General features: G+C 40.5%; 1 protein-coding gene across 2 annotated transcripts in view; it reads left to right on the top strand.

Moving 5' to 3' along the window:
- The window catches only part of ATP6V1H (ATPase H+ transporting V1 subunit H), a 127,372-nt gene extending 113,380 nt beyond the window's left edge, over positions 1 to 13,992 (top strand). For both annotated transcript variants that reach the window (XM_004479847.3, XM_004479848.3), the window contains one exon: positions 13,627 to 13,992. In XM_004479847.3, the coding sequence (XP_004479904.1) occupies positions 13,627 to 13,687 (61 nt within the window). In that variant the 3' untranslated portion in view covers positions 13,688 to 13,992. The remainder of the gene's footprint in view (positions 1 to 13,626) is intronic.
- The last annotated feature ends 1,816 nt before the right edge of the window (positions 13,993 to 15,808 follow it).

Below are 15,808 nucleotides of genomic sequence, written 5' to 3'. Positions count from 1 at the left end.
ATTTCATGTGCTCTATAGTCCCATGTGACGAGTGGAAGATGTTGGAAGATGGGGGCGTGCAGGGTGTGTGGTCAGAGGTGAGGCTGGCTGGGCAGGGGAAGCTCCATACCAGGGACCCTTCCTTGTTGTGATCTGGGCTGTGGGCATTCTCCTGAGAGCACTGGGAAGCTCCTGGAAGACTTTCAACACGATAGCACCATGGGAAGACTCATGCTTCACAGCGTCACCCTACCTGCTGCGTGGCAGGTTTGGAAGCGTGGAAACTGGCTAGGGGACTGTCGTGTTGACTGAGGTGTGAGGTGTGTCCTTAACAGTAGTGGTGGCAGCAAGAAGAGAGAAGAGACTAATTCTTTGAGATATTAAGAAGACAGAGGTGACAGGACTTGATCTCGAGTTATATTGGTGGTGAATGTGATGGGTCAAGAATGACAGGCTTCTTTCAGCTGGTTGATATTTATTTACTAATATAGGGGACTTAGAAGGAGGAATAGGATTTGAATGCAGTGAGGAGTTCATTTTATGGATTGGACACATTGTATTTGATGTTTCTGTATTATATCCATGGAAAGAGCCAAAAGATAGCAAGCATATCAATTCGGTGCTCAAGTGCATCTCTACATGTAGGCTAGAGCAGTGGATTTAGAGTAATAGGTAACGAGAGAATTGAAGCCACAGAAGTAGATGAGATTATCTCAAAAAGTATGTGAAGAACAGAGGAGGCTTTTGGGTTAACTCACTGAAATTGTATGCAAAAATGTGTGCATAAATATTTTTTTGAGGGAAGAGTCCATGCTTTCCATCAAATTCTCAGAGGTCTCTGATCCAGCAAAGGCTAAAGAACCACTGTTAGTCAATGAAAAAGACAAACAACCCAATTAAAAAATGGGCAAAGGATATGAAGAGACGTTTTGCCGAAGAAGATAAACAAATGGCCGATAAATATATGAAGGTGCCTGATATCATTAGCTACTAGGGAAATGCAGATCAAAACCACTGTGAAATATTCCTTCACACCCACAAGGATGGCTATTTATTTAAAAAGAAATGGAAAATAACAAGCCTTGGAGAAGATTTGGAGAATTTAGAATTTTAGTGAATTGTTGGTGAGAATGTAAAGTGGTGCAGACACTGTGGGAAACAATACCGTGGTTCCTTAAAAAGTTAAATAATAATATGACCTGGCAATCTCACTTTATATCTACCCAAAGAAAGTGATAACAGGGTTGCCAACAGATCCTTGTACACCAGTGTCTATAGCAGTGTTGTTCACAGTAGCCAAAAGGTGGAAACAATCCAAATGTCCATCAACAAATGAATGGATAAACAAAATGTGGTTCTGGTGGTTTGGAGCTGTGTACCCCAGAAAAACATGTTCTTAAACTTAACCCGTTCCTGTGGTGTGAACTCATTGTAAATAGGACCTTTTGAATCACTTCAGATAAGGTGTGACCCAGGATAGGTCTTTTTTTTTTTTTTAAAGATTTATTTTATTTATTTCTCTCCCACTCTCCCTGCTCCCCGCCCCCCAGTTGTCTGCTCTCTGTGTCCATTCACTGTGTGTTCTTCTGTGTCTGCTTCTGTCCTTGTCAGCAGCACCGGGACTCTGTGTCTCGTTTTTTTTGTTGTTGTTGTTGAGTCGTCTTGCTGCATCAGCTCTCCATGTGTGCAGTGCCACTCCTGGGCAGGCTGCACTTTCTTTTGCACTGGCCCCTCTCCTTGCAGGGTGCACTCCTTGCTCATGGGGCTCCCCTACGCGGGGGACACCCCTGCGTGGCAGGGCACTCCTTGCGCGCATCAGCACTGCGCATGGGCCAGCTCCACACGGGTCAAGGAGGCCCGGGGTTTGAACTGTGGACCTTCCATGTGGTAGACGGACGCCCTAACCACTGGGCCAAGTCCACTTCCCCCAGGATAGGTCTTAATCCTAATACTGAAGGCCACATAGGAAGATCACAGAGGAAACAGCCAGAAGCTGAAAGTCACCAGAACCCAGAAGAGAAGGGAGAGGCCAGGGGAGGCTGCTGTGGGCGTGATAGAAAGGCCAAGACCAAGGATTGGGATGGCCAGTCCCAGAAAGCCAGTCTTTGGGAAGAAAGCACTGCCTTGATGACGCCTTGACTTGGACTTCTCCTAGCTCAAAACCGTGAGCCAATAAATCCCCATTGTTTAAGCCAACCCGTTGCCTGGTATTTGCTTTAGCATTGAGGAAACTAAAACAGTTGTACGTACACACAATGGCATATTATTCGGCCATAAGAAAGAACTCATAAAACGTGATGCAGCATGGAAGAACCTAGAAAACATTACGTTCAGTGAAATAAGCCAAATAAGGAGGAAAATTGTATGAAAAGACTTAGATGACTAGAAATAGCAAATTTGCAGACATAGAAAGCAGATTAGAGGTAACCAGGGGACCAGGGCAGAGAAAGAGGGAGTGTTTCTTTGTAAAAACAAACATAAAAAAAGAACCGTTAGAGAGTGAGACAAAAACATTCAAGGGGCTGACAGAATAGATTGCACACAGGGAGGGTATGGTGGGGGGAAAGACTGACTTAAGGAGAAACGGCTGGAAAATTGGGAGCGAAGCAGAGACATATGCTATTTGGGAAGCAAAAGGAAAAGAGTAGATTTCAAGAAGGACCGAGGAAGTGGTGTGCAGTGCAGAGTAAAGCAGAGAGGACTGAGCAGTGTACGTGGGATGCAGTGATAAGAATGCGCCTGGGGGTGGGCTGCAGATGGCACCGCAGTCAGGGGAGGATGGTGAAGAAGGAAGGGTCGGCGTCTCTCTGGAAGCTTCATTGGGAGAGCGGGGGGAAAGGGCAGTACTTACTGGATTTTTGTTATTATTTGCTTAATATAGGAGGTATTTAAATGCTGACAGAAGGAGTTAGAGTGGGAGAAATGGAAGATGGCAGAGCTGGGTGATTGGAGGAAGGCCCCGAGGCGGCGGGAAGGGATTGTGGCGGCGGGAAGGGATTGTTAATGTACGCAAAGGCAATCCTGTGGAGATTGGCTCTACTAAATGGGCAGACAGACTTCCCTGCCAGACACCCCTTCTAATCATGGGATTAAAACTTCTCTTATCTGGACTAATTTAGCAGCTAAGTAGTAGTTGAAATGAACCAGCAAATTGGAGGGTCTAATTCATGTCGACTGCATGTTTTCCTCACAGCTAAAGATTGAACGTTCCAAACTTAATTTGGGGTTATATTTTCCAGTCTGTTAGTTAATGTATGCATTATAGATGCCAGGTGGAGGCGTAAAGGAACACTCCTAATCCACACCATGGGAGGGACAGAGTTCACGTTCCTGAGGCACTCAGGAGGCACGAACTAGAGGCTCATGTCATCTTTTTGAATCTTCACAGTATTTCTGCAATGTAGATGTTACTGTTTTCATTTTTATAGATATGAATGTCAGGCACAAGGGTTAAGTAAGTGCCCGGATTATCCCATTTATGGGAGTTAAGAGTTGCGTAGCCCCAAATTCCAAATTTGGTGTCACTGTATCATGGTGTTCAGCAAGGCAACTTGGGGGCGGGGGCGCGGGGGAGGGGAGCTAATGGGGTGTAAAGTTGTTCATACCCTATCACCCCATCACAGTCATCACAGTGTGGGTTCTTGATAACAGGGTACTTTGGGGGCTCTGGATTTGCATGCAAATAGCTGTGCTGTGGAGCTAGTCTGTCTGCATCCTCCTTTCAGCCTGTTTTCAATGTCAAGGTCCGTTGCTTGCTATTGTTACCACTGTTTCTTCCCACCTGCCCTCCCTCCCACTTCCCCCATCCCCCCATTTCTACCCCAGTTGCAGCCACCATGCCTACCATCTACCGTTCGTGTAGTGATTTTTTTGGTCTTTTCACTCTCCTTTTGTTCCTCCCATCCTCTGGCTTTTGTGCAGAGAGGCTGGCTGAGTTTACATCTTGCTCCTGTCCTATATAGTACGTGATTTAATGGATTGGCCCCAGTAGATTGATTGCCCAGCCTTCCATTCTTTTGGTTCATTTAATCACTGCTTCCGCTCTTGGTTCTTTTTTAAAGGAAAGAGATGTTTTTCCACCCCCATTTCTCAACCTTCTCAACCTGACTTTTAAGTTTAGGGTGATCAGTCTGTTGCCAATGAAAGGGAAAGTGACTTATTTCTTTGGGAATAAGAAAATAACTTACAAGAAAAATGTAACTCTTGCCTGGCAGCTGAGTCCTAGTTTAAGCAACTTCCCAAACTTTTTTAGGAATAGGCAGAGTATGAGTTATAAATATTTTAATCAGGTAAATATCTTGGCTTTTTATATTATGCTGGTAATTTCCATCTTATTTAAACATTTTGCTTGTTAATTGTAAAAATATAATGCTGTTTTAACTGTAAAGTAAAAAAAATGAATTATTTAATTTACATTAAATATTCTAGTTTTAAATAGTCAAAAACCTATGTTACAACCTGTTTTAAATATCTCTTTGTTATATTTTGCAAATGATGACTTTTAATTTACAAAAGCAAAATCTTTTTATTTTATCATTTGCAATCTCTTTGAAGTAATGTTTCTCATACTTATTTTATGTTTTTAAGCTTTAAGATGTCAAATATAAAGAAGTTATTTGTTGGGTGACAATAGGATATTTTACTTGTTTGGGTTTCTCTTCTTTAAATAATATTTTGATTTTCCTCTTGGTATCATGCTGTCTATTCAGAATCCAGTGGTATCATGCTATTCTATTCAGAATCCAGTAGCCATAATTTACTTTAACTTTGTTGACTTTAGTACTTATGTTGAACCCAATATTTTTAAAGTGCATTTGGCCTAAAATACAAAAATACTTTTAAAACATGGGAATCTAAGAATAGGCTGTTTATATTGTAAAAATAGTTAATTTCCTGAAGTATCAAAATTTTAAGTTGAAACTTTTGAACAAAAAAGCTCCCAATTTGGAGAAAATTGCTAGTAGAAGTTATTTTGCTTTAGTAACAAGTAAATTAGAGCAAATTTGGTAATTTATCGGTGTATAGTCAAGTTTGGTTGTTAAATGAAAAAGAAAATGTATAGGTTTTCTTATATAAGAAAATATTTACTGTTGTTGAAAGTGTTCTTATTTGTGGCATAACACTAGAAAAGTAGACATTCTTTTCAAAGAATAGGTAACTATTAGATGGCTCCTATATTTTTTCCTTGAATGGTTTTTGACATTGTTTTGAGTATAAGTTGTGATGTAAAATGTTTAAAAAAGAATTCTGATTTATTCTACATTTTGCTAATTAAAGGTTTCATCTTATTTTTTCCTCCACTAAATGCTTTCTTGCTAGCTTTCAATGCTCTTCAGACCAAGTTCTCATATAGCAGTGAATTTGAATCTTAGAATCCTTTCCAAAAAGTAATATAAAAGCAAATCGTCACGTTCTGTTTTTTTTCCCCCACCTGTTCTGTTTTCTACTTTCCTTTCTCTTTGTGTAAATGAATCTTTAGTAATACCGTATTCCCAAACGGAATATTTTTATGCAGTCATAATATACTTTAACCTTGCTGATTATTTTCTGGGGTGCTCCAGATTTTCTGTGTTGTTCGTTAAGCTTCACTGTGTTATTTATGATTTGATAAATCATTGATTTGAGAATTAAATCATATGATTTGAGAATTAGAGGAAGGGGCAACAAATAACACATGAGGTCTCAGGTGGAAATTGTGTTAAGACTGCTGCATGTCGAAACAGGCTACTGCAAAAAGTTCCAGAATTTCAGTCTTTGAAAGAAAAATCTGAGTCCTTTTGCCATCTGCCTACATCTATTTAAGTTTGTAGATAAGCTGTTACCTAAGCATATTTTAAATCCCAGGCCGATTGATCTAGTCCTGTATACTTTCATTGAAGCCAGTGTGTATCTAGTACAGATATTAATATTTTTATTCAAGAAAAGACGTGGTTAGAAGGATAGCTTCAGCTAACAATATGACAGAAACCCAAAAAATCAGGCTAGACTTTTGTTTCCTTTTCATTCAAAAGTGTGGTGCTGGGCAGCCCAGGGCCAAAATGGTTACTTTCCATGAGACCCTCCTGGATTTAGCTCCACATTCCACTACCCTAGGGCTTGGTCCTCATCGTCATGGTTACAGATGGTGGGGATGTTCCAGGCAGCAGGAAGGTGCCTGGAAGTTGCCTCCTGCCCTTTCCTAGATGTTACTTACAGTATCTACCCTTATAGTATGCATTAAAGTTATAAATAGTTGCTTTGCATGTTGAGTGTTAGGTCTTTGGGGTCGTATGACTTAACCTTCTTTGGCACAGATCGTTGTTTGGGCTTCATGCTCTTTTAAAACATCTTCCTTTGAGAGTTTTTAAGTAATTATTTGTAATCCATTGAAAATAAATATTTAGTATTTCTTTTATGGCATAGGCATTGTCAAGAGTTTTTATGTTAAATGAAATTCATTTTCTATTATGATACATATGTTTTTGGTGTTTTTTTTTTCTTTATTTAGAGAAGTTGTGGGTTTACAGAACAATTATGGATAAAATACAGGATTCCCATGTACTACCCCACCACCAATATCTTACATTGGTGTGGAACATTTGTTACAATTGATGATAGCACATTTTTATAAATGTACTATTAATTAAAGTCCATTGATTAGCTTAGGGTTCAGTTTGTATAGTATAGTTCCATGGATTTTTAAAATTAAAATTGAAGTTTTATTCTAAGGAATAGCCAGTGGCTTTTCTGAGCATGGGTCTTGACTGGCATATATGTGTGGCCTTGGCATTCACCAATTTTCACGTATTTGAATGCCCCTTTTCTCCTGTCTGGATACTATTGTATGTCCTACATCTGGGACTGCTTTGTCCTGGGCAACTGCAGTTTGCCTGTTGTCCTCCAGTATTCTTGCTGCCCTGGTAGCTGCTGTATGTACAGGACATGTTCTGGGATGGGGAGCCAGAGACCATTGTCCTGGATCAGTCCTTAAGGCTGCCACCAGATAGCGTGGTACAGACATGCACACATCTTAGTGTCCACACACGGGTTCCTCTGCTGCCACTAGAACTAAGACACTGGGAGCATGCCAGGTAGGAGGTGGGGGAATGACAGGTGACAGTGCCACAAGGTTTTCAACTGCTTCTAGGTTGTTTTTTTTTTTTAATTTGGTGCTCACTGGTTACTACAACCCTTTAACTGTTTTTCAGAGCTCTGAGAAAGAGTATAACCATACTAGTTTTTGTTGTAATTTGAAAATTCTGTGGGGGGATTGAATCCTGGAGCACTTTACTGCTCCATCTTGGTGGCATCATTCCCACAGATTAATTTATTTAAAATATTTTTATAGATATGTTATAATCCTCTGGGGTAAAATCCATAATAGTTTTTCCATTGTCTGATACCAGTGTAACCTGAATATGAAGAAATTATTCACACTCTCTCATGTTTTCTGATCTGTGAAAATAGGGTAAGTGTCTCCTTTCTCTGCCTTTCCCAGTTCTTGCTGGGAGCTGCCCACCCTCACAATAGAAGGTGAGCAGGATCCAAACCCGGCCATACTATTTTCTCCATTTGAGGTTTCCTGAGGCTCTGTTCCTGCACATGCAAAATGGAGACAATACCCAGTACACATGGAATGCTGTAAAGACTAAAGAGTCTAGAGGGTGGGAGTGCCTATGATGAAGTGTCCATGACAGCCTGTAATAAAGTGCAGGATCATGGGAACCAGTCTAAGTCCCCATGATTCTGGGATCACAGAGTTCAGAGGTGGGTTTGGGTCTCCAAGTCTTAAGAACTGTTTATTATTATTATTATTATTATTATTATTATTATTATTATTGACTAATTGTTGCCATATGCACCAGGGGAGAAGATTACATAGTTTTACAAGCTGAGTGGAAAGCTTTGTAGAGGCACAGTCCTTTTCCTATATAACAGTATCTTTTTCATTTGATGGTTTGACACTTTAAAACTCCACATCTCATAACAGTACTTTTAAGAAACCCTCAGGAGGAGAGTCCTTCCATGGGCTCCGTGCACGCTGATAGCTGTACCTAACCTAACCACTTGTGCTTGACAAGTGATTTCTCAGCTGGACCCTTTACATCTGTGTGCATTTTTGTCCTTCCTTAAACCCTAAATTACACAGATTTTGGTCAGTAGACAAAGGAAAGGTAATAAAGAAGGAATGATGCCTCTGGGCCACCTTGTGTGTAGGGGAATATAAGGGTGTAGGAGAGGTGTTACTTTGTAAATGATTGGACAGGAACACAGAGGAGTAGAAGGTGGGGGGAGGTCAGAGTTGGAAGCTGGGAGGTTCTCTCCCAGAGCAGTTTACCACAGGTCCCTTTTAATATCCTCCTATGTCGAGGCTACTTCCACATGCCTCTTTTGTGAAGAGATTGGTCACCTCCTCACGTCCCAAGGATGGACTATTGTCCCTAAATATCAGTTAGTTTATATGGGAAAGAATCTGCCCTCCACATCTCTGAAAGGAGTAGAGTAGCTGTGGCCTCTACGTGTGACTGAATTCACAAGTACTGCCCACAGCGCTGTGCTCTCGGAGCCTTTGACATGTTCTCCTCCCTGTTGTCTTGGAAACTTCCATTTAGAATATGGTCCTTGACATGGGTCCTTTCTTAAAAGAACCGTGGTGGATTGTAATTGAAGGGGAGCACGGAGCCTTTGAGCACACTTTGAAGTTGTTTTCAAAGAATTTACAGTAAACAAACAGCGTAACATTTGAAAGCAGTATATTTGTAAACCTATTGAAAGAAGCATATCTAGTTTCAGGCTTAATTCCTTGAGTATGTGTGGGAAAAAACCAAACTTAAGCTATGAAAATTTTATAATAACTGTCCCCCTGCCAAAAAAAAATTTAAAAAAACCACCAAATCTCTGCAGTCCCACCTATTTCCTAGTCCAGGCTGCTTCTGGTCTTGGTGACACTAAAGATGACCTCTTGTCTTTTTCTATTAATAACTTTTGTAGAATGTCTTCCCTTTTGACCTTTGCACAAATTAGAAAGAACTATTGACTTACTGTTGATCAGAAATAAGAACACCACTGTCTACATTATGTCAAAGTAGTTCCTCAAAATAAATAAAATAAAAGGAGTTTTGATGTAGTGTTCAAAATCAATGAGCCTAGTGATAAGAACTTTCTTACTCTAAGAGTGAAAAATCATTTTCATATCAGGATATTTCTTCTAGTCTCCCAGTATTTTAAATCATAGTTCACTTTCTTATACCTTCTAGAAGGCCTCTGTCACATAGTTGTCACAGGGTCTCTCCCCTGGTCGTGAGGATTCACACATAAACCTGGCTCAAGGGTGTCCTCTCCCCTCTTGTCCTCGACTACTTCTCTCTTGTTTATCCCTTCTCTTTCCTATTCAGAATGCTTCCATCTTTTCTCATTTTTGCTTCACCTCTTCAATAACTTTGGACTAAGGCTGTGATAGCAGAGAGGGAGAGCATGGCAGGTAAAATACTTATCTGTGACTCTGAGGAGAGAGGCAAGGCTGGTGGCACCCAAAGTGATGTCTCCTGGAGGGGCTGAAACAAGGAGCCGGTGAATGAGTGGTTGCTAAAGAGAGAAGAGGAAATGGCATTGCCAAATCAGATCCTGGGCCAAGTGCTTTCACACACATTGCCCCCTTAGCTCTGACAAAACCATTGAGAAGTGCCATTGTCCCAGAGGGCAGTTGTGGCCCCAAGAGGTCAGGCAGCGCCCTGAGCCAGCACACCTCTGAAGTGGTGGCTGGGTGCATCTAGGTCTCTATTTCCAAATTCTTGGTTTTTTTCTTTGTTCTTTTTGTAGAAGGGAATCTTCTAACATTCCTTTCAAAATTCCTCTTTCTGGTCATTACTAGCTCGTTCTGAAACAAATGTTTGTGCAAATCCTTCACAGGAAGATAGGGAAAAGACTGTTTTCTGCCCTGAGGTTAAGAATGGTACTGTAAGTATTAATAATAAAAGTAATAATAAAATATGCACATACTCTGGATGCCGGCTTAATTTTTTTCTCAAGGAGAATATGGGCTAAAGAGTTTGGAGACAACTGCTCTCAACCACATTTGCCCCATCTGTAAAAACAGCTATTTTGAATATTGTGTGGATTAAATACGAGTTTTTGTGAAGGCTTTAGACAATCCTAGTCATGCATAGTAAATGCTTGATTAAAAAGTTTAAAAGTTTTATTGGTGTTGTTATTCTTGATGTTCTTTTCAGAGATTTCTTTTCATGTGCTCTTGTGTAAACCCTAAAGTATAGATACTTGTATTCTCTAACATCAAGAGATTTGTTTTATATGTATCAGGCTACTTACTTGGAATAATTAGGTTGATTTTTTTTTTTTTTTGGTCTCTGCCTATTTCTTTTTCTTTCATTTTTTTTCTTATTTTTTTAAAATGTTACATTCAAACAATATGAGGTCCCCATTTACTCCCCTACCCCTCCCACATCAAAAACATCATCATGGCACATTCATTGCATTTAGTGAATACATTTTGGAGCACTGCTGCACCACATGGATAGTGGTTTACATTGTAGTTTACACTCTTCCCCATGGCCACTTAGTAGGCCATGGCAGGACATACAGTGTCCAGTATCTCTCCCTGCAGTACCACCCAGGACAACTCCAAGTCCTGAAAATGCCCCCACATCACATCTCTTCTTCCCTCTCTCTAGCCTCAGCAGCTACCATGGCCACTTTCTCCACATCAATGCTACAATTTCTTCCATTACTAATCACAATCGTTCCATTGTGGAATATCAGTAAGTCCACTCTAATCCATACTCTATTCCTCCAACCTGTGGACCTTGGGATGGTTATGTCCACTCCCCCTCTATATCAAGAGGGGGCTTAGATTCCACTTGGATGATGGATTCAGTTATCCTGCTTATAGTTGTAGGCACTCTTGGCTCTCAGGTGTGGTGGTTGACCTTCTTCACCTCCCTGTTAGCTGGCCGGGGTAAGTCCAATAAACCAGATGGTAGGAGTTGCAAGTCTGCTGAGGCTCAGGGCCTGGCTTTCCACTCCCCCTCTATATCAAGAGGGGGCTTAGATTCCACGTGGATGATGGATTCAGTTATCCTGCTTATAGTTGTAGGCACTCTTGGCTCTCTGGTGTGGTGGTTGACCTTCTTCACCTCCCTGTTAGCTGGCCGGGGTAAGTCCAATAAACCAGATGGTAGGAGTTGCAAGTCTGCTGAGATTCAGGTCTCCTGAGTATACACCAACCCCAGTGCCAACTACAGGTTCGGTAAAAGTAACAGAAGAGGCATGTGTAGAAAGGTCATATCTGAGTCCAACTCCATCACACTCAGGAACACAAACTCCAAAGTAGGACCAACTGACATGGCACTGAACTCCAGAGCCATCTGCCATGATCATAGAACATGTGGGTCTCTGTCACCCTCAGGAGAACCAGTACCTGAACTTCTCTCTACTTTGGCTGTCTCTGGGACGTTGTTGAGGCATGCATAAACATTATCCCTCTGATGACCTCCTGACTCTTTTTTTGGCGACTCATAGCCATATAAACTCATTTGTCCTTTCCATTTCCCCCTTTTTTCCAAAGTCATAAAGCAGTTTTTAACACCTGATATTACATGTAGGCTGAGATATTCTGCTGGTCTGAGTTGACCCTTTTATTCAAGGTCTTTTTCTAGTTACATCATCAGCTGGTACTTGATAGTAATGCCTTGGCACCAGGGAGGCTCATCCCCGGGAGTCATGTCCCATGCTGGGGGAGCAGGCAATGCATTTACATGCTGAGTCTGGCTTAGAGAGTGGCCACATTTGAGCAACATGGAGGCTCTTAGAGGGTAACTCTTAGGCACCCTGCAGATGTAGGCCTAGTTCATATTTCAGGCACACAGGCTCATAATTGTAGCCATCAGTATCAAGGGCTCATTGTTGGACCATCCATCTTTATTGGTCTTTGCCATTGCACTTGGGGGATTGTTGCTGTTCCATTGGGGAATTTGATAGAACTCCCCTGGCTAGGAACTCAGCACTCCCTCAACTATGAAAATACCCAGACATTTTTATGTACCCTGCATACATGCCCTGGAGAACTCCCTCCCAACCATGTGCCCCCTATCAGTAACACCCCACACCAGTGTTCCTTCCCTGCCATAGTTGAACCTCTCTGTGGTCCAAAATGTCTTTAAAAATGAAGCCTAATATATTGCCAGGTTCCATTAATAGTAAAATGGAATATAATGATGGGTTTAAAGGTTAAATATAGAATACATACTAATTTAGAAAAATTAAAATGAATTGGGGTATCAAAAAATGAAAAAATGAAAAAGCTTTGTTCTTGACGTTTTGCCTTTCGTCACTGCTATAGGTGTTGCCCTGTATGTACAGTGGCAAGGCAGTTTCTTCCATTTATTCCTCAGTGTCTACCTCCTTTTTTCTACTTACTAAGTTTGTCTTCACAAAAGTTTCAGATCACAGTAATTTACATATACAATATATGGTACTCCCATATATCCAACATCAAGCACTTTGTCCCTTTCCCAGCAATGATCTTTTTACATGTTCATATTGTATTTGCTGCAGCTGATGTATAGATGTTGAAATAATAGCTTTCAGACATGGTTCCATTTGGGTTTACATTATGGTTTATATTTTAGACTATACAATTTTCTAAATTTTTAGTTATCTTATGTTTTACCTTATGGTTTACATTTTAGCCTATAGACTTTTATACATTTTTGGTGTAATTTAACCTGTACTATATCCATCATTGCAAGATCTTGTGGATCACTTCCATGGCCCCACAGTTACACTGATTCCATCTATTCAACACCTCTTTCCCCCTCCCCTCAGGGCCCACCATGACAATCAATCTTCATTACTTGAGGGACCATATTCAGAGATACTTGCAGCAGTGTTGAGGGCTTGTCATACTCGACTGCCCTAACCCATTGGGAGCCACCAATTCTCTTGAGAGAGACAATTCCCTCTGTTTGAGGAACATCAGTCCTCCCCAGGATGTCAGTATACCTTCACTCTCATTGTATGGGTCACCATCCAATGATATAACCCTCTATGAGAAAGTGAGCACTCACACACTCCCTAGAAGCCTGCCCTGTGTCAGATGCCTCCCTTAAGCATCTTAAACAGGTAACTTTCCTTATTATATTTTCTAAGGAGTTTTCTCTACATTATAATTTCAACTACATACCTGACAATCTCCTATGTTCAAATGTTCCCCCTACCCTCCCCCTAATTTCTTGGGCCATCTGACTTAGGTTGATTTTTAAATAACTTCTTGGACTTCTTGGTAGCAGCAGTAAACAAGACATTTCACCTGACAGGAAAGTAGGTTTTACAAGAGAGATGCTAGCTACTGCCTTGTAATTTTTGTTTGTGTGCACAGAATGACTTGTTTTTAGGTATAATGACTTGTTTGTTAATGGTAAACAGTGTTCAGAAAGTCCATATGAAGAATGGGAACTCTATTCAGCACCCATACAACATAAATAGTTTTGAAATTTGGAGACATTTAGTATTCAAGGACTTTTGGTTTTATCACATCTATGCAACTATTTCTTTAGGTGTTAGAGTCTGTATGATAGTGTATATTGTGCTTCATCTTTGAAAGAGATTGTCATTTATATTCTAATTTGCCTTATTTTATTTCTTATTTTTTAGGGAGTATCTTGGTAAACAGTTACAATCTGAGCAACCTCAGACTGCTGCTGCTCGAAGCTGAACTGTTTTCTCCAGTCTGCATTTCCAGCTTTCCAGTTTAGCCGTTACCATGTACCTGGAGTGTGAATCTCAGTATCTAGGGTCAAGAATAAATAATTTTTCATTTTACTTGTAATTTTCTTCTGTTGTGTAGCTTTTTCCCATGCTGATTTCTGATAAAAGTGTTTGCCCATTCAGTTGTATAAAGTAGGTCCTTTCTTTATGTAAGGAAAACGTTACTGTTACATATATAGCTTGCAATTTCTGTATTTATTGTTCTCTGGAAATGAATATAGTTATTAAAGGATTCTCACTCCAAATATCAAATATGTCATTTCTGTTGTTCCTTATTTAGGCTTTGACAGAAGTCACCTGTTATCCCTTTTCAAACCAAATTGGGAGAATTGTTATTGTAAAGTAGTGAATGGCAAATAAATGTTCCCCACCTCTCCGCTCCCCTCCCCTCCCCTCCCCTTCCCTTCCCAACTTCTGTCCTTCCTAACTTCCTTCCTTCCTAATTTCCTTCCCTTCCTAACTTCCTCACTAACTTACTTCCTAACTTTTTTCCGCCCATCCCTTGCCTGCCTGCCTGCCCATCTGTCTCTCTGCCCATCCATCCATCCATCCATCCATCCATCCACCCACCCACCTACCCACTCACCCACATCCACACACACACACAAAATGCAGCAAACTCCTGCTCTATTAATGTATTAGTCAGCCAATGGGTGCTGATGCAAAATACCAGAAACTGGTTGGTATTTATAAAGGATATTTATTTGGGGTAGGAGCTTACAGGTACCAGGCCATGAAGCATAAGTTACTTCCCTCACCAAAGTCTTTTTGGAGAAAGATAGCTGCCAGTGTCTGTGAGGGTTCCGCCTTCCTGTGTTCCTGTGTTCCTGTGTTCCTGGGGCTTGCTGTACTCTGGCTTGAAGGTTCCTTCCTTCCTGCAGCTGGCTTCTCTTTCCTCCGGGTGCTGACTTCCCGGGTCTTCAGCGTCAAACTCTAACATCAGAAACCCCCAACTCTGTTCTTTGCCATGCCTTTTATCTGTGAGTCCTCACACACCAAGGGGGTGGGGATGCAATGCCCTAATCATAACTGAGTCATGCTCAGGTACAAATCAGATTACAGGCATAATCCAATATTTGTTTTTGGAATTCATCAATTATATCAAACTGCTACAATTATTTATAGAGCTAATATTTAGAGAACACTAATATTTTAAATTAAGTTTTAATATGCTGTGGTCCAGAAGGTTTGCTTATGGAACTCAATAAATAGGTTTACCTTTAGGTTAGTTTATTTCTTTGATATCCTGTAATTTTATCTTTAGTTAGTACCTCAAGTTTGTTTGTTTTAATTCTTTGTGGTTTAAATATTGCCAATAGGTATTTCACGCCACTCCCTCTTTGTTTCTAGAACTATAGTCCTTTAATGAACACAGTCTTAGCGATTTCGGAGACACAGAGGGAAGGCAGGCGCCTGCCCTCCCTGCCCTACCCAAAGCTGAGCCTTCTGTTTCTTAGCTCCATCAGTTGATCTCTCTGAGTTTCATTTTTATTCATTTTCATTTTATTTTCACTTTTCATTCCTAGAAGTTTTCTGGATGTTGAGTAAATGTGCTAAGGCTAGTAAACAATTTGGGTAAGTTTTTTCTCCAATAGAAAGACTCTCATAGGCTCCATCTCCTGTTTAAGGATTAAAAGAGTGCTTCACTTTCAAGATAAACTGTGAAAAGTTAGTGGGAATGAGGTTTTTCTTGGTTAGAGGGTTCATGGGGCTCAATGATTTTCCTTGAGTTTATATTTGCAAGAGAGCAAGTACAGGCATACCTTGTTTTATTGCATGTCAGTTTTCACAGATGTGTTTTTTACAAATTGAAGATTTGTGGCAACCCTGCATTGAGCAAGTCTCTCAGTGTTAATTTTCCAACAGCATGTGTTCACTTTGTGTCTCTGTCACGTTTTGGTAATTCTTGCAATATTCCAGACGTTTTCATTTTTGTTTTAATTGCCTCATATTTCTCATTTTCCCTTATGAGTTCTTCTTTGATCCATTGGTTGTTTAAGAGTACATAGTTTAATTTCCACATATTTGTGAGCTTTCCAGCTCTCCCTCTGTTTTTGACTTCTACCTT

Source organism: Dasypus novemcinctus, chromosome 14 (assembly GCF_030445035.2).
Source record: "Dasypus novemcinctus isolate mDasNov1 chromosome 14, mDasNov1.1.hap2, whole genome shotgun sequence".
NCBI classification, from domain to species: domain Eukaryota; kingdom Metazoa; phylum Chordata; class Mammalia; order Cingulata; family Dasypodidae; genus Dasypus; species Dasypus novemcinctus.
Note: the sequence above shows the minus strand (reverse complement) of the source record. Positions and strands in the feature narration are given on the sequence as shown.